The sequence below is a fragment of the Cololabis saira genome, chromosome 1, assembly GCF_033807715.1.
Source record: "Cololabis saira isolate AMF1-May2022 chromosome 1, fColSai1.1, whole genome shotgun sequence".
Classification (NCBI taxonomy): domain Eukaryota; kingdom Metazoa; phylum Chordata; class Actinopteri; order Beloniformes; family Belonidae; genus Cololabis; species Cololabis saira.
Genome location: NC_084587.1, coordinates 49,839,478 through 49,857,741, shown reverse-complemented (window position 1 = coordinate 49,857,741; position 18,264 = coordinate 49,839,478). Strand labels below are relative to the sequence as shown.

The window sequence follows — 18,264 nt, the reverse complement described above, 5'->3', positions numbered from 1 at the left end:
ACTAACCTTTATCTAAAAAAACAATGCACAAAAAAATCTGTCCAGTTGTTTTTATTGTGCACTTCGAGAAAAAAGTCAAAATGTCGAGATTAATGTTGAAGTACAATTTCAGTAAAGTCGAAATTTCGCCTTTTTTCTCAAAATTTCAACTTTATTCACAGACTTTTTTACTATATTCTTGAAATTGTACTTCAACATTATTCTCGACATTTCAACTTTTTTCTCAACATTTCAACTTTTTTCTTGACATTTCAACTTTTTTCTTGACATTGACAATTTCAAGAAAAAAGTTGAAATGTTGAGAATAATGTTGAAGTACAATAATTGTACTTCAACATTAATCTCGGCATTTCCACTTTTTTCCTGACTTTTCCTTTTTTCTCCAAGTGCATAATGAAGAAAAAAATCTTCCTCCTCTAAAATCTTATTTGTATTTTTCTCCTGCCTGGCCCTGATACTCTTCCTTGTTTCTGACCCCTAACAAATCGTGTGTGTGTCCCTGCAGGCCCTCGTGTCCCTGCCAGACGTGGAGACGGCTCAGGAGATGGTGAAAGTCACCGCCTTCAAACCTGCCCAGGTGAACGGGGCTGAGGTGAAGGTGGAACTGGTCAAGCAGGACGTCGGCCTCCGTCTGCCGGTACGCTCTCGTTCCCCACCATTCCCATGTTTCCCTCGTTGTCCAAAGTTTCCAGATTGTGATGTGGAGTGAGTGTGGTGTTGTTCTCCTGTCTCCCCTGCAGGTGGCGCTGTACAACCTGCTCATGGGCTCCACAGCTCTGCTGGTGAGTGCACTTTTCACTAGATTTTCTTGCTTTGTGCAGTATGGACAATATATAAGAATAACCTGGTTGTCCACCCCTTATTAACCCTTTACTCATCTATTGACTGCTTGATTAAGATTGTTTTGCGACCAGTATTTTGTTCAAGATGAGCAAGTAAAGGTATTTTAAATGCACACTGCAAAAACTCAAAATCTTAACAAGAATATTTTTTTTGTATTACTTATTTCTAGTTAAAATGTCTCATTTTTAGTCAAAAAATCTCATTACACTTAAAACAAGAGTCATCACTGGAAAAAAAAACAACAATTTTCACCTGTTTCAAGTAGATTTTCACTTAAAATAAGTAAAAAAATCTGCCAGTGATTGTAATGAGAAGATAAATCTAAATCTGTCCCACTGACGGATTTTTCTACTTATTTCAAGTGAAAATTTACTTGAAACAGGTGAACATTGTCAAATAACAAGTTATTTTTCTAGTAATGACTCTTGTTTTAAGTGTAATGATATTTTTTGGACTAAAAATGAGACATTTTAACTAGAAATAAGACAAATATTCATGCTAAGATTTGGAGTTTTTGCAGTGCAGGAGCACTTGAATATTGTTTTCGTCATGTGCTCAAGTTTATTATAGTACATTTTATTTATTTTTTATTCTCTATTTCATTCAATAAAAGAAAAACACAACAGTTCAATATAATTACAACAAATCTCTTTCCTTGAATGAAAGGGAACAGAAAGAAGACTAAACTTATTTTATCTGTCCCTTTTTCCTAAGAAATCAAATTTCAATTAATGTAATAATAAAAAAATCGAATTTCAATAAACGTAATAAAAAAAACCCAGCAAAGTTATAAAATAACACAAAATAGCTGTCGTCAAACACAGATAGTCGTATTATTGTTTGATTCAAAGAAAAAAAATATGAGTGGTGCTAAAAAGAGAGGGAGGAAAAGAAAGAAAACCCACCTAACTTAACAATTATCATATTTCTTCATCAAACTGGCTTTTATTATTCTTTTAAATGTAATGTTTGATTTGCATTCTTTGGCTTCTGTACCCAGATTTTTCCATAAACTGATACCTTTTACAGAAACACAACGTTCCATTCATTCTGTCCTGAATTATTATTATTTTTTTTAAAGATATCTGTTCCTTTTTAATTTTTTTCTGTATATTGATTGGCATCATTTTCTTATGATCTTTCCACATAATTAGCAGAATTCTGTGGTTCCACTAATTCAAGACATGTCAACAGTTTTAACAGAAGGAATAATGGATTTGAAGGACGACTATATTGAATGTGTTAAAGAGCAGAGATGAATGTTTCTCCCTGCAGGAGAGCGCGGCCCCGGTGTCCTGGAACTCCCTCCTGGTGATCAGGAACGTCCCCGACACGCCGTCCAGCTCTTCCCAGGTCCTGAAACTGGTGCGACGCTTCGGCACCGTCATCAAGACTCTGGCGCTCCCCGGCATGGTGAGTTCTGCTGCTCCGCTGGACCGGACACAAACAGCTCACCTTAATCCAGGAAACACATGAGGGAATACCCACGTTTCATTTCATGTTTCATTTCATGTACCGTATTTTCCGCACTATAAGGCGCACCTTAAATTTTTTTTAAAGCTGACTATGTGCCTTATAATCCGGTGCGCCTAATATATGGATCAATATTGAGCCGGAACTTTTTCGTCAGATCAGCCTTCCGCATCAGTTCCCAAACAGCTTTTTTCGTCTCTTCTCTCTGTGGATATTTTTCAGCAAAGGCTCTGTGTGTATTGTTGAAATGTCTTGCGACATTTGAGCGTTTATTGTAAGACCGTTTTTCTCCACACATTACAGCCTGTCCTAACTGCATGCGAGCGTCCGACCGTCGCGTCGCACTGTGTGGCATCGGACGTGCTCTGTCCACACTGAACGCGTTATCGGCCCCACGTTCTACCACGTTCTTTTGATTGACAGCTGAGACTCGCCTTTTAAAAGGCTGATTTATGGTTCCGCGTTACACCAACGCAGACCTTACGGCGTAGGTTACGCGGCGCACTCACCCAACGGTGCGCGTTGCCGCGTACCCTACGCCGTAGGCTACGCCGTCGACTTTACGCGGAACCATGAATCAGCCTTTATTCAACCGCCCGTGCGCTGGTGATTACTTGTAATCTTCCTACGTTTATGTTTTCTAAACAGAAAACAAGCTTATTATTCGGTGGAATAAGTGGGGAAAAAACCGAACAATTAATAACGGCGTATGGTGACGCAATCAAACAGCGAACAGCGTGGAGTGACCGGCGTGTGGTGTTAACGCAGCAAACATGTCAGCATGTCAGATCATTACTGGGATGTGGGGGAAAAGCAGAAGACACGAGAAATCCGGCAGGATCCGGCACAAATTAAGCCCTAAGATTAAGATAAGATTCTTATTATATCTTATCTTATCAGAACCTTCCAGCCTGGCGATCTCCCTCCAGCAGCTGCCACTTTATTGAGGTTCTTGTATTGAAATGACTGTTTCCTACAGCGCTTTCAACTTTTTTTTTTTTCAACTTTCAACCGGCTTTCAACGTGAGCGACAGGGAGTGCGACTAAAGTCCAGCTTAAAACGGCGCGATGCAACCAGTATAGACAGTGCAATAACAAAATAAAGCAATGGAATTGTTTTTGACGCTGATGCTGACGCTCGCTCGCGTCGCATGCAGTGTGGACACGGTGTTAGGCATACTGGTAGGCCACTCTCATCAGAGGTAAATGCAAATGAATCTGCCCAGGCATCCTTGAATGTTCCATTTTCTTCAGATATTTCTTTTTTCTTACATTTCTCCATACTTGGCCTTGCTGGGGTTGAAAGTCGCGATGAATGGATGGCGTTTTGGCGGGTATACCGGCTTTCACGAGTATGACGTTTATTTTGAGCGACGAAAAACAATAAAATATATTTATTCTAAAGAACTAACACAAATAAAATACATTTCAATTATATACTTAGTTTTTTTTTTTTTGGAATTTATTTTCGCAAGCCACTCAGAGCCGCAGTATAAGGATGAAAGAGCCGCGGGTTGAGACCCCTGGTCTAATGGAGCAGAACGGAACCCCAGCCTCTACTGTAGCGCCTTATAGTGCGGAAAATACGGTAGTTTATGTGATGAGGACGGTGCTTAGTTGCACCCATTATCCCAAGGCAGGTAAAAGAAAAAAATGTTAATACAATAATAATGCATAAAATAGGACGTTATGCTTCTAAAACAGAGGTTTTCAACTGGTTTTGTCCCAGTCCCACCATTATAATCAAGAAGCAACTCGGGGACCAACTGCTTTTTGTTTGTTTTATTTTGCACCTTGCTTTTAAATAAGAGTACGGGTCTATATAGGTTATTTATTTGCATCAGTGTATATTTTTTATTTGCACCTTTTGCTATAAAAAAAACAACAACAAAAAACAGTCAATGAAAAAAGAACAATAGGAAGCCAAGAGGGCTTATAATATTACAAAGTTCACTCTCACTCATTTGAAATAATTTGGATGGGTAAATTATTCACAAAAAATGAATAGTAAATGGAAAATAAATTGAGTCTTATTGTTTTCCATTTACAATTTCACGGACCACCTGCAATACCGCCACAGACCACCAGAGGGCCGCGGACTGCCGGCTGACAATCCCTGTCAAATCTATCTGATTTAATGTTAACATGATCATTGTGGAGCTTGGTGGATAATTGACAGTTCATAGGTCACCTGACCGAACGTTAGATGCAGATCCATCACTGTCATCACAAACTATTTCACCTTTCATACACGCATCAATTATGTGATTGAGGTTATAGAGACGAGAGTAGCTCTGAGAGGCTCAAATAACACTAATAAATAACATAAAATAAACAAGTTAATGTATGAAACAAATGAATTTAACAAATGAATCACTTGGCCATTACATTGATGTGGAGGAAGAGAATGTTTGTGACAGACTGCTGGTTCCAATCCCTTGTGTCTTCCAAAATGCTCCACAGACACTAGATGCAGTTTCTCCAAATATCTGACTTGCTTTGTCTTTGTTTTGTAAAGACCTTCTTTGAGGTTTATTTTCCACGTCATTGATGTCCATCTTGTCGCTAGACTACATCCTGATCCTGCAGTGTTTTTTTTTAGCCGCCCGCAGCAAAGTTCAAACCACCCAGGACCCGGCGGGACCCGAACCCAATGCAGCCCTCTATTCTGCACCCTTTGCACATTCTCAGTCATTTGCACCCATGTAGTTGTGTAATATGTTGTTTTATTTAGAATGTTCTTTTTTGTGTTTTTTTTGAATGCCTGCCGTGTTTTCAGCGTGCCGCTGCTCAGATGAGTCTGCCGTGTTTGGATGGTGAACCCAGTAAAGACCCGTGTGTTATTGTCTCTCCCTGCTCAGGTGGTGTGTGAGATGGCCACCCCCCCCATGGCCTTTTCCGTTTTTAAACGCTTCCAGACATTCCCCTGCATCATCAACCACAACCCCCTGTTCTTCTGCCGCAAGCCGGACCCCAAATTCCGCCTGCAGACTAAAGTCATCGCAGCGTGTTGTGATTCACCTGAGGTCAGTGGCCACGGTTACATGATGATGTTTAATTCAGAATTAATTATTCCCAATTAAACTATTTTCCTTCCAGTTTACATGGAAATAGTAATTAAATAGAATTGAGGTTTACATGGAAAACACGTTTGATGGTCTTTCTCCAATTCCTCTACAGGTCTGGGGGTTGGGAAGGTTCTGATTGGATAGGGGGGGGACCGGAAGTTAAACTACCGGAAGAAAACTAAACTTAGCCACAAAAAAAAAAAAAAGCTCACAATTTTGATGTTTCCTGTTTCCATCTGTTCTTTTAATTATTTCCAGGTCCTCCAAGCTATTTATTAAATAAATGGTCTCTGCTCTTGACCAGCGTTTACTGCGTGCTGCCATCTTGAAACTTTGTTTGGAAAACAAGCCCAGCGTGGAATATAAGAGTCATGGAGACAGACGGGCGAGGGAACGAGCAGAAAGAAAGACCGGAATTAATTTAAAGAGGAATGAGTGTATACATTTTTTTCTTTTTTTCTTTCTTTTTTTTAATTCTTTTTTTATTTATTTCTTTATCTTATTTTTTAAATTTTATTTAAAAAAATGTTCCTTCATTTTATTTATTGTTTTTACTTTATGTTATTTGTTTTATTTCATTTTTATTTTTATTTATTTTTTTTGTAAAATCTTTTATTTTATTTATTTATTTATTTTTCGAATGAGTGAATACATGATCGTGGGAATTCTATTCAGATTTAAAATCAGAATAAACCAGACACTTACTTCGGAATTAAGTTTAATTCGGAATGGCCATTTTCATTCAGAATTAGGTGTTTACATGGTAATTTTTACTCATTTTAAATGGGATTTAATTTAAATTCTAAATAAAAGAGGAATTAAACTTCCCATGTAAACGCGCTGAGTGACGTAGGCGAGCGGCGATGGAGCAACGATGCCACACGTCTCCTCCCAGGGCTGTACGTGTGTGAACACCTGAACACACCTGGGATGTGGGTGTTTTCCTGACTGTAGGTGAAACCTGCCAACGGGGAAGACGGCCAGCCTGCAGGAGCTGCAGAGGAGGAGAGAGCTGCCCAGGAGGAGCAGAGCTCTGAGCCGCCTCTGCAGGACCAGGACCAGGACGGGGGTGGAGCCCAGGGCTGTGTGGACACGGCTGGAGAGGAATCTGCAGGAGAGAAGCAGAGCAACGTGGAGGAAGAGCAGGACAATCCTGATCCCTCAGCTGCACCAAGTGCTACAGTAGACTCTCACCCTGGGACTGAGGTTAGTATTGATATATAGAACATTTGTGTGTGTGTGTGTGTGTGTGTGTGTACAGGACTGTCTCAGAAAATTAGAATATTGTGATAAAGTTCTTTATTTTCTGTAATGCAATTAAAACAACAAAAATGTCATACATTCTGGATTCATTACAAATCAACTGAAATATTGCAAGCCTTTTATTATTTTAATATGGCTGATTATGGTTTACAGTTTAAGATTAAGATTCCCAGAATATTCTAATTTTTTGAGATAGGATATTTGAGTTTTCTTAAGCTGTAAGCCATGATCAGCAATATTAAAATAATAAAAGGCTTGCAATATTTCAGTTGATTTGTAATGAATCCAGAATGTATGACATTTTTGCATTTTGCAGAGTCTTGTGTGTGTATGTGTGTGTGTGTGTGTGTGTGTATGTATATGTGTATATATATATATATATATATATATATATATATATATATATATATATATATATATATATATCATCTTTTGTATAGAAATTAAATTCATTTTGATAATAATGAAATATAATTTAGGGGGTAGGATTTAATACGTTTTTACTTCTTCCTACTCCTTTTCGAGCATGTTAATTATGGTGGATGCATGTGTTTATTTATATTTTTGTTTATTTTGTTATTTACATTTATTTATTATTGATTTGTTTTGTATTCACTACTGTTTCATGTTGCAAATAAAATGTCACTTCAGATCAGCGAGGCGGCAGCAGCAGCTGAGCCTGAGCCGGCAGAAGTGAAGCCAGCAGTCGGTGTCTCTGACGGAGATGGGGTTCCTGCCGGGGAGACAAAAGCGTCTGACGGTGATGATGCAGCAGCCGTGCCCAAACTCCCGAAGGTAAAACATTCATCAGGATGAGTTAGGGTGCTTTCAGACCTGTGGCCCTTTTGCTTTGTTCCCATTCAGGGGCTAAATCGATAGTTGTTTTTGGTTTGTGGGGTTTGTGTTCACAAGGCAGCCGTCTGTAGCGGTTCAAAGCTGTTAATCTCCTAGGAGATCTCTGCTCGCTTGTTTTGTCCCACATCCGAGCGTGATTGTTGTGTTCACATAAACCAAACTAACCGATCTTTAGGGGGAAACGCTCCCTGTTTGGGAACAACTGCTCCAAACGGGACAGAGGTGAAAGCACCCTAACTGGCAGTACATTGATATGACAGAGTTTTAACCCGATCTCTTTGAGCAGATGACTCAAGCCATGGTCAACGCTCTGCTGGTGGAGTGCAGAACCAGAACCGCCAGCAGCACCGCGGCCCCCCCTAGCGGGGAGCAGGAGGAGGTGGCCCCGGAGCCGGGGGACAAGTCCACAGAAAAGACCAAAGATACGGCCAAGAGCCCCGCCCAAGAAGAAGAGGGGGGGAAGAAACAGGACAGGGAGAGAACGGAGAGGGAGGCGAGGAGGGAGAAGGAGAGGGAGAGGAGGGAGAGGGAACGGAGGGCCTTCGAAAAGGAGAGGGCCCGGAGGGAGAAGGAACGAGCAGAGAAGGCCCGGAGGGAGAGGGAACGGAGAGAGGAGGAAAGAAAAGAGTGGGAGAAGAGAGAGAAAGAGAGGAGGGAGAGGAGGAGAGGTCACGGCGAGGGGCACAGGTCTTACCAGCGGTCGGAGGGCTCCAGGCACGGATCCTGGAGGGAGGACTGGTCCGGCCTGGAGGAGGACAGCACCAAGGTGAGCAGAGCAAAGAGAGTTTAGTTTATCAGGGCCCTGATGTATCTGTAGGAATTCTTCTTTCTTTATTCTTTCTTTCCTTATCCTTCTGACGAAATGAGGGCCTTTTTGCCCCCCTAAACATGCCCCAAAAGTCACCAGATCTTGCACGCAAGCCAGGCCTGGTGAAAAATTTGATATTTAATGGTTTGCATTAATGGGCGTGGCCTAATGGCTCAACAGCGTCCCCTTGAAAACTTTGTGCCTCAAGCCCCACGATACGGTTTGACGTACATGCACGGAAATCGGTACACACCTGTATCATGTCGCAACTAAAAGAAAAGTCTCTTGGCGCCATGGCCGAAACCGAACAGGAAGTCGGCCATTTTGAACATTTTGAATTAATCGCGTCATTTTGGCGCAATTTATGCCATTCCTTCGGCAGTTAATACGGCCCGAACCGCAACGTGCCCCCAGATGTGTTATACATCAAAATGTGCGTCTCCATCCTGCGACGATCCGCATTACTTTTCTCTTTCAAAAGCGTTACCGTGGCGACGCTAGATGCCAAAAAGCGTGCCCACCCTTCATCTGATTGGTCCATATTTGATAGTTCCCCAAAAGTCACCAAATTTTGCACCAAGCCAGGCCTGGCGATACATTTGATATTTCATGGTTTGCATTAATGGGCGTGGCAAGATGGCTCAACAGCGCCCCCTAGAAAACTTTTCTCTGCCATAACTTTTGAACGGGTTGTGATAGAAAGACATGTAGGTGGTGTCATCGGACTCGGTATTGAGTCCTTGACCTTCATTGGCCTGAATTAGCCCCGCCCCTTCTGATTGGTTGTCCCTTTTTTCTGCTATAACTTTTGAATGGTTTGACATAGGAAGTCATGGGTGGTGTCATTTCTAATATGCTTATGGGGCGGTGGCCATGAGTGCGAGGGCCCGTTCATCGCTGCTTGCAGCTTTAATTTATTTAGCAATATAAGACAAATTGAACAATAAATGTAAAAACATTGAAATAACATGCAAGGAAAGGAAGAAGCCTGGTGGCTTAAATAGAATCCTTTCCATATATGAATAAAAAACAAGACAAAATCTACACAAGGGGGAGTAAAAAAACACAAAAGAAAATGTAACTCAGATTAAACAATAAACACTACAAAGATGAAACAATAAGAAAGTTATTTAAATGTTTTTTGAATATTGGCAAAGGATGGTGATAATTTAAGAGATTCATTGAGTGAATTCCACAAGTGGGGAAAGATTGATGTTTCCATGTTCTACAAAACGGTAAATTAAAATCATCTTTGAGCCTTGTGGCATAAGAATGAATATCGGAATTAACACAAAAGAAATTATGAAAAGAAGGAAGATCTTGTATATAATTTTTTAAATTTGAACATAAATAAACATGTTTGAAAAATGTTAATTTTATTGATTGATGATAATAATGAATAATTACTGAAAAGGGGAGCAGATGGCTCATATCTGTTTGCATGTGATATCATTCTGAGAAACCTTTTTTGAATTATCAGTAATTTATTAATATATGTTGAACGTGTCGAAGCCCAAACAATGTTGCAGTAATTAAGATGAGGGAAGATTAAGCTATAATAGAGAGTTAAATGAGAGGAAGGAAGAACAAAAGGACAAACATTTCTCAAAATACCAAGCATCTTCATACATTTCATGCATACAGTATCAATATGTTATTTCCAATGTTAATGAGAGGAGAGGTGGGAGCCGGCCGACCCCTTCTCATCTGTTCTGCTCTCCCATGTGTCCGTGACTCAGGCCCAGGACGACCTGGAGGATTTCCCCTTCAACATGAGTGACTTTGTGACGCTGGATGAGGTAGGAGATGTGACCGACCTTCCCACCGTTCCCACGGAGACCTGCGAGGAGGCCGGTGCCCCGTCAGCGGGCCAGGACGCTCCGTCAGCGGGCCAGGACGCCCCGTCAGCGGGCCAGGACGCCCCGTCAGCGGGCCAGGACGCCCCGTCAGCGGGCCAGGACGCCCCGTCAGCGGGCCAGGACGCCCCGTCAGCGGGCCAGGGCGCTCCGTCAGCGGGCCAGGACGCTCCGTCAGCGGGCCAGGACGCTCCGTCAGCGGGCCAGGACGCTCCGTCAGCGGGCCAGGACGCTCCGTCAGCGGGCCAGGACGCTCCGTCAGCGGGCCAGGACGCTCCGTCAGCGGGCCAGGACGCTCCGTCATCGGGCCAGGACGCTCCACAGGTACGTTCTTAGCTGGAATATACACCGATGCCTTAGCTGGTTTACCTCTGAGCAATGACGTTCGTTCGTTCGTTCGTTCGTTCGTTCGTTCGTTCGTTCGTTCGTTCGTTCGTTCGTTCGTTCGTTCGTTCGTTCGTTCGTTCGTTCGTTCGTTCGTTCGTTCGCTCGCTCGCTCGCTCGCCCGTCCGTCCGTCCGTCCGTCCGTCCGTCCGTTCCTTCGTTAGTTAGTTAGTTAGTTAGTTAGTTAGTTAGTTAGTTAACCAAACTAGAGGTTGGTGTAGTGGCTGTTCCACCTTTTTGCACATTTTTGGATTAACTGAGGAGGAGAGCATCAGTTCCTCCATCAGGGCATCATGCAGTAAGACAGTGGTCGGCAACTGGCGGCCCGCGGGCAGATGACATTGAAAATCTGATAATTATTTATTTATTTATTTTTTTTAATTTAATTATTTACTATCACAAAAACAACAATTTCGTAGAGAATTCAAAGCCTTTATTTAGAAAAGATAAAATAAAATAAAAGTAGAATCTTCATGATTCCGGACGCACACAATTCTGTATAGTTCCCTGTCACCTGTAGCATAGGGGGGCCTTAATTAGAGGTGCACACAAATATTCAGGAGTGACGTAGGCACAACGGCAAAACTCCTGAAGCTGTTGAAATGGTAAGACTATCTTCGTTTTATGCAAGCTAGCTTGCTTTAAAGTGATTTGTTGTGGTTTAAACTGTGAAAAATACAACTGATAACTTACCTTGAGTTTTGCTGTTGGTCTTTTAAATGGTAAAACGTCCATTATATGTCTAAAAATAAGTCGGAAAATCCGCCTCATTTGCATATCCTCTCACTCGCTTCAGGAGACACAGAGAGCTGCTGCTCCGTGTGCACGTACTGACTACTGTGCTACTGTTCATATCATGGGTTTTTCATGTGTTTAATGTCGTTCTGTGTATTTTAAAGAAGGACTGCATTTGTTAGTAGCTTGGCAGAAAATAATATTATTATCATCAAGTTACTAAGCGGTTTCATAACGCAGCCACAGACGCGCTAAAGCAGTAATAACACACTAATAACAGTCTGTAGCAAATTCAAGTTACTTTATTTAAACTAATGACTTTCTTAAATTACTTTTTTGTACAAGATATAATAGTATAATAATACTAGTAGCCTATAGATAAGGGGAAAAAAGTTTTGTTTAGTAGAAAAAAAAACATGTTTCGCCTGATTGATGTGATGTTCTGGCTCACCATTCAGTTGCTCCGAAAAAATTTGGCCTGAGGCCAAACTTACTTGCCGACCCCTGCAGTAAGACAACAAAGTGGCTTCAAATGGACTCTTCAGAAAACCTGCAAGTGAAGTCACAAAGATTTTTCCTGATCCCTTTAACTGGTCTCAGTCCATTGCCTTATATGCAAATAAACAGGAACTTGACCAAACGTGTTGTCTTCCTTGTTGGTCTTGAAGAACAACGAAGGAGGAGAACTTCGGGCAAAAACGCTGTGTGTTGTTGGTTGTCATGTCATGTTGTTTCATACTTTCACGGGGCAGCATTGGGTGGACGTTGATGTCCTTCCACCTACACAGCAGACATCAGTTATGTAGGCAGCCCTTCTGGACCAGGATGCACTGTGTTTGCAAATCTCCACTTTGGCCTGAGTTTTCAAGAATGATAGTTTTTGGTGACTTTGAGCTTCGTTTTCGTGTAAACGAACGGCCAAAACACATGAAAACGCCACAGTTTTTCCTACGTGTAAACGGGGCATGAGACTTGAATTCCTCTGGTGTGGTAAGATCATCTCCTCTTCTGGTCTTGTGCCTCCAGGACGTGCCCCTAGATGCCCCGGAGCCCCTAGACGCCACAGCGCCCCTAGACGCCCCGACGCCCCAGGAAGAGTGTGACGAGCAGCGGTCGGAGCCCGAGGGCCAGAGCACCGCAGCAGCTGAGGATTCAAGCGGTTCGGTGGAGCCGGATTCCACAGCTCGCCTGGACCCCGACGCCGCAGCATCCGCTGCGCCCGCCTCTCCAGGCACAGCCCTGGGGACAGCCCCCCCGCCTGGCATCAACCTGGAGCCCGGTGAGGCTTCACATCATTAAACCCCTTCTCTGCTTGTTATTGTTTCCTGACATCTGGTTGTGCTTGTGCTTCCAGACACGGCTGAAACGACCACGCGGGACTCCACCCCAGAGGACAGACCTCCCTCCACCCCAGGCCCTGCAGCCTCACCTGACCCTCCCTCAGGTGGGGGGACTGCTGAGAGGGAAGCGGAAATGAAGAGCCTTCCCACTCCAGCTAGCGGCGAGGAGGTGTCGGAGGTGTCGGAGGTGTCCCAGAAACTGCAGGAGGAAGAGAACAAGGACCAGACGGATGCAGATGGAGACGCAGGTAAGCTGCATTAGGACTCGTTTGTTCCCTTGAGCACCGTGGGTGGAGGCAGCAGCTATGTTGTTGGGTTGTGATCAGAGGAGCTCCAGCGGAGATGCTTTGACTGGTGAGAATAATAAATAGCACATTTCTGAGCTTTTTCCTTGAAGCACCAGCCCTCCAGAACCCCAGCAGGCGTGTGTTCCTGTGGGTCTGTTGCCGTCGGCTTCGGCACCTAAGTCACATCCAGATCATTCAGGAAACATCATGTTCCAATCTATCCATCCATTTTCCACCGCTTATTCATTACCGGGTCGCGGGGGCAGCAGTCTCAACAGAGATGCACAGACTTCCTTCACCCCAGACTCTTCCTCCAGCTCTTCCGACACGTTCCCAGGCCAGCCGAGAGACATAGTCTCTCCAGCGTGTCCTGGGTCTTCCCCGGGGTCTCCTCCCGGAGGGACATGCCTGGAACACCTCCCTAGGGAGGAGGGACATGCCTGGAACACCTCCCTAGGGAGGAGGGACATGCCTGGAACACCTCCCTAGGGAGGAGGGACATGCCTGGAACACCTCCCTAGGGAGGAGGGACATGCCTGGAACACCTCCTTAGGGAGGAGGGACATGCCTGGAACACCTCCCTAGGGAGGAGGGACATGCCTGGAACTAGGGATGCAAATTATCGATTATTTCATTAATTGACAGTTGATAACCTTATCGATCGATCATCGATTAGTTGATAAGCAGCGTTTTTCCCCCATCTGAGATACCAACATAATTTTTTTTGCTTATATAAAATACAAAGGACATTTTAATGTATTCCTTAATCAAATATTTATTTGATACAAAAGTAACAAAAAGACATTTTTGTACCACAAGGAATATAATATAAAGTGCACTTCAAGGCTATTAGTAGTAGCAGCAGCCATAATGGTGTCATTTGTGTCAAGCAAATTTTAAGTTCTAGTCTCCCCGTGTTCCCTTGGGTAGCTAATGGGAGCTACCCTCACAAAAACATGCACACAGTCCTGGGCTATACATGCCCCCTCTGGCCAACCGGGGAACAGATGGGGTGGGGAGGATCTGGCCGGAATAACGTGATCCTTCCACGCGCTACGTCCGGCCGGAGAAACCCCACCCTGTCTGGTGAAAAGATGCGGCCTGCTCACTCCTCAGGTTAAGGAGGAGACCTGAGCTCAGTGCAGGAACTCCCGGGGTTGGTAGAGGATGGCAATGCACAGGACTGTTAGGTAGGAGCACTGGGTGATAAAATGGGGAAAAAACCGGGATAAAAAAATAAAAAAAATATATATATATATTTTTTTTTTTTTTTTTTTTTTAAAGATTAATTGTAATCGTTAATTTTAATCGGGTAATTTCATAACGGCAATTAATCGAAAATCGATTAATTATTAACATCCCTACCTGGAACACCTCCCTAGGGAGGAGGGACATGCCTGGAACTCCTCACCCTATCTCTAAGGGAGCATCCAGCCACCCTGCGGAGGAAACTCATCTCGGCCGCTTGTATCCGTGATCTCGTCCTTTCGGTCACTACCCAAAGTTCATGACCATAGGTGAGGGTAGGTTGGTAGATTGACCGGTAAATTGAGAGCTTCGCCTTTCGACTCAGCTCCCTCTTCACCACGATGGTCCGGTACATCGACCGCATAACTGTGGACGCTGCACCGATCCGTCTGTCAATCTACCGCTCCATCGTTCCCTCACTCGTGAACAAGATCCCGAGATACTTGAACTCCTCCACCTGAGGCAGGACTTCTCCACCCACCCGGAGAAGGCACGCCACCCTTTCCCGGTGGAGAACCATGGCCTCGGTTTTGGAGATGCTGATTCTCATCTCTGCCGCGTCGCACTCGGCCGCAAACCGGTCCCGGTCCGATGAAGCCAACAGGACAACGTCATCCGTAAAAAGCAGAGATGAAATCCTGTGGTTCCCAAACCGGATCCCCTCCGGCCCCTGGCTGCACCTAGAAATCCTGTCCATAAAAATTATGAACAGGACCGGTGACAAAGGGCAGCCCTGCCGGAGTCCAACATGCACTGGGAACAAGTCTGACTTACTGCCGGCAATGCGAACCAGACTCCTGCTCCGATCATACAGAGACCGGACAGCCCTTAGTAGAGGGCCCCGGACTCCATACTCACTCAGCACCCCCCACAGAATGGCACGAGGGACACGGTCAAAGGCCTTCTCCAGATCCACAAAGCACATGTAGACTGGTTGGGCAAATTCCCATGAACCCTCGAGCACCCTGCGGAGGGTATAGAGCTGGTCCAGTGTTCCACGACCGGGACGAAAACCGCATTGTTCCTCCTGAATCCGAGGTTCAACTATCGGCCGTAATCTCCTCTCCAGTACCTTGGAGTAGACTTTCCCGGGGAGGCTGAGAAGTGTGATCCCCCTGTAGTTGGAACACACTCTCCGGTCCCCCTTTTTAAACAGAGGGACCACCACCCAAGTTTGCCACTCCAGCGGTACTGTCCCCGGTACTGCCGGTACCTATCTACTGCGTCAGGAGTCCCACAGGCCAATATAGCCCGGTAGGACTCCTTCTTCAGTCTGACGGCATCCTGTACTTCCGGTGTCCACCACCGGGTTCTAGGATTGCTGCCACGACAGGCACCAGAGACCTTGCGTCCACAACTTCAAGCCGCCACGTTGACAATGGAGGCAGAGAACATGGTCCACTCGGACTCGATGTCCCCCGCCTCCCCCGGGATCCGAGAGAAGCTTTCCCGGAGGTGGGAGTTGAAAATGTCCCTGACAGAGGGCTCAGCCAAACGTTCCCAACAGACCCTCACAATCCGTTTGTGTCTGCCCGGTCTGTCCAACCTCTCCCTCCGCCAGCGCATCCAACTCACCACCAGGTGGTGATCAGTTGACAGCTCAGCCCCTCTCTTCACCCGAGTGTCCAAGACATGCGGCAGAAGGTCAGATGAAACGACAACAAAGTCGATCATTGACCTCCGGCCTAGGGTGTCCTGGTGCCACGTGCACTGATGGACACCCTTATGCTTGAACATGGTGTTCGTTATGGACACCATGACTAGCACGGAAGTCCAACAACAAAACACTGCTCGAGTTCAGTTCGGGAGGCCGTTCTGGGGCGCGGCATATGGTCGCGAAAATACGGTATTTCTAATTTCTCCAAGATTCTAAAAGCAGTTTTGTCTCACAGGGCAGCTGGAGACGATGGAGCGCTGCGACGAGTCCCGGATGGACAGCAGCACTAGGACGGAGCAGCCCCTGCCCCCCTATGACCCCCACACTGCTGTCGGTAAGATGCTTGTGTCATTGGTCCCCAGCTGCTCCCACTACACGCTCTCCTTTGTCGTCATTCAGCTTCCCAAGGCGAGTGCTTGTTCACGGTGACGGTGTGTCCACAGGTTTGGAGTATCTGGTTCCCAAGACGGGCTTCTTCTGTAAGGTGTGCAGTCGCTTCTTCAGCGGAGCCAAGCTGGCCGAGATCAGCCACTGCAAGAGCTTGAAGCACTACGAGCAGCTGCAGGTGAGCAGCTCCGCCATCCACACCAGCGCTCCTGCAGGGCTCCGGTCTAGAGGCAGGAAGACAAACGGTGTCTTCAGCTTTCGTCCTGCTACAATTCACAAAGCAAGCTCCGCTCTAATGGCGCTTTTCCACTAGTACCTACTCGCCTCGCCTCTCCTCGGTTTGGTTCTTTCCCACCAGGGGTCTAACTCGCTGAGTAGATACTTTCCTGTAACTATTCTGCCGAGGTTCTAAGTGGCTGAGTCGGCTGTATCTGACATCATCACACTACAGACCACCGATTGGTCGGGGGGTTGGAGTCAGACGTTACGTAACGACGGGAGTGATTTACATAGGTTGGCCTCCGATGCGTGAAACCACGCCCACAACTAACTCCGCCGGCCGGAGCTTCCTCCATTTTTCCGTAGCGGTGTATCGCGTCATTCAGGCAGCCAATCAGCACAGAGCCTCATTATCATAGCCCCGCCCACTCAGAATCCTGCATAGAGAATGAGGTTAGAGAATGAAAGATAAAGACATGGATCAGAGGCTGAATTTCTAATTTATTTAGCAAAAACAATCAAAAGCTTGTTTTTAAGACATTCAAGGCCTGTTTAAAATAGAGATTAGATGACATAATAGCTCCCCTTTAAGTTTTGTGGGTGTGGAGATATTTCTAGAAACATTGCTCCGTTATTGGCCACGGTTGCATGATGTTTTCTAATTCGGAATTAATTATTCCGAATTAAATAATTCAGAATTAAACTATTTTCCTTTGAGTTTACATGGAAATAGTAATTCCTGCCATCTGTTCTTTTAATTATTTCCAGGTCCTCCAAGCTATTTATTAAATAAATGGTCTCTGCTCTTGACCAGCGTTTACTGCGTGCTGCATCTTGAAACTTTGTTTGGAAAACCAGCCCAGCGTGGAATATAAGGTCATGGAGACAGACGGGGGAGGGAACGAGCAGAAAGAAAGACCGGAATTAATTTAAAGAGGAATGAGTGTAAACATGATCACGGAATTATTCTATTCAGATTTAAAATCAGAATAAACCAGACACTTACTCCGGAATTAAGTTTAATTCAGAATGGCCACTTTCATTCGGAATTAGGTGTTTACATGGTCATTTTTACTCATTTTAAATGGGATTTAATTTTAATTCTGAATTAAAGAGGAATTAAACTTCCCATGTAAACGCAGTGATTGCTCCGTTATTGAGAAACTTGTAAATGAATGTTTGAGCTGGAGAGAGTTGAGTTCATGCTGCTGCAGACTCAGCTCTGTACAGGAGTCTCCATCGCCTCGGCCTCTTCTAATCAGTTATTACTGGGGAGAGTTTTCCAACATGAAAGTGCATCTCCCATTCTGATGGCGTTTCTTCTTCTCTTGCAGAAATTCCTGCAGACTTCAGATTCATCCAGCGCTGCTGTCAGAGTGGACTCCACCTGAATCCTCTTCTTCGGCCTGTTTTCACCGCTCTAACTGTTTTGTTGTCATTTCACTATTAGGGTCCAGATTTGCAGATGAGTTGATTAGTTACACGTTATACCTCTGTTGTTGTGGTATTTTTTTTAATATGTACAGCTAAGTGAAATATTATGGAATCTGGTGCAGTCTATGACTGTCCTCGGCAAGTTCTGTGCACATCAAATAAAAGGCTTTTCCTGAGCTGTCTGCACGGATGTACGCCTCCGTCATTTATCTATTTATTTATTATTTGAATACTGATTTCAGTGAGCTCACATCCCCCGTTGACCCGTTACTGCAGCTGTGGTGCTGGTACCGGCCGTCAGGACCAGGGGTCGGCAACCCAAAATGTTGAAAGAGCCATATTGGACCAAAAATACAAATATGTCTGGAGCCGCAAAAAATGCTAAAAAATGAAAAGTCTTGTATCAG

At 44.6% G+C, this 18,264-nt stretch overlaps 1 protein-coding gene across 3 annotated transcripts in view; it reads left to right on the top strand.

Moving 5' to 3' along the window:
- Positions 1 to 18,041, top strand: part of LOC133447198 (uncharacterized) — a 68,150-nt gene extending 50,109 nt beyond the window's left edge. For all 3 annotated transcript variants that reach the window (XM_061725757.1, XM_061725748.1, XM_061725740.1), the window contains exons 14-26: positions 506 to 637; positions 741 to 782; positions 2,119 to 2,256; positions 5,178 to 5,342; positions 6,339 to 6,590; positions 7,299 to 7,442; positions 7,789 to 8,268; positions 10,050 to 10,490; positions 12,312 to 12,564; positions 12,640 to 12,873; positions 16,053 to 16,151; positions 16,261 to 16,382; positions 17,758 to 18,041. In XM_061725757.1, the coding sequence (XP_061581741.1) occupies positions 506 to 637; positions 741 to 782; positions 2,119 to 2,256; positions 5,178 to 5,342; positions 6,339 to 6,590; positions 7,299 to 7,442; positions 7,789 to 8,268; positions 10,050 to 10,490; positions 12,312 to 12,564; positions 12,640 to 12,873; positions 16,053 to 16,151; positions 16,261 to 16,382; positions 17,758 to 17,814 (2,559 nt within the window). In that variant the 3' untranslated portion in view covers positions 17,815 to 18,041. The remainder of the gene's footprint in view (positions 1 to 505; positions 638 to 740; positions 783 to 2,118; positions 2,257 to 5,177; positions 5,343 to 6,338; positions 6,591 to 7,298; positions 7,443 to 7,788; positions 8,269 to 10,049; positions 10,491 to 12,311; positions 12,565 to 12,639; positions 12,874 to 16,052; positions 16,152 to 16,260; positions 16,383 to 17,757) is intronic.
- The last annotated feature ends 223 nt before the right edge of the window (positions 18,042 to 18,264 follow it).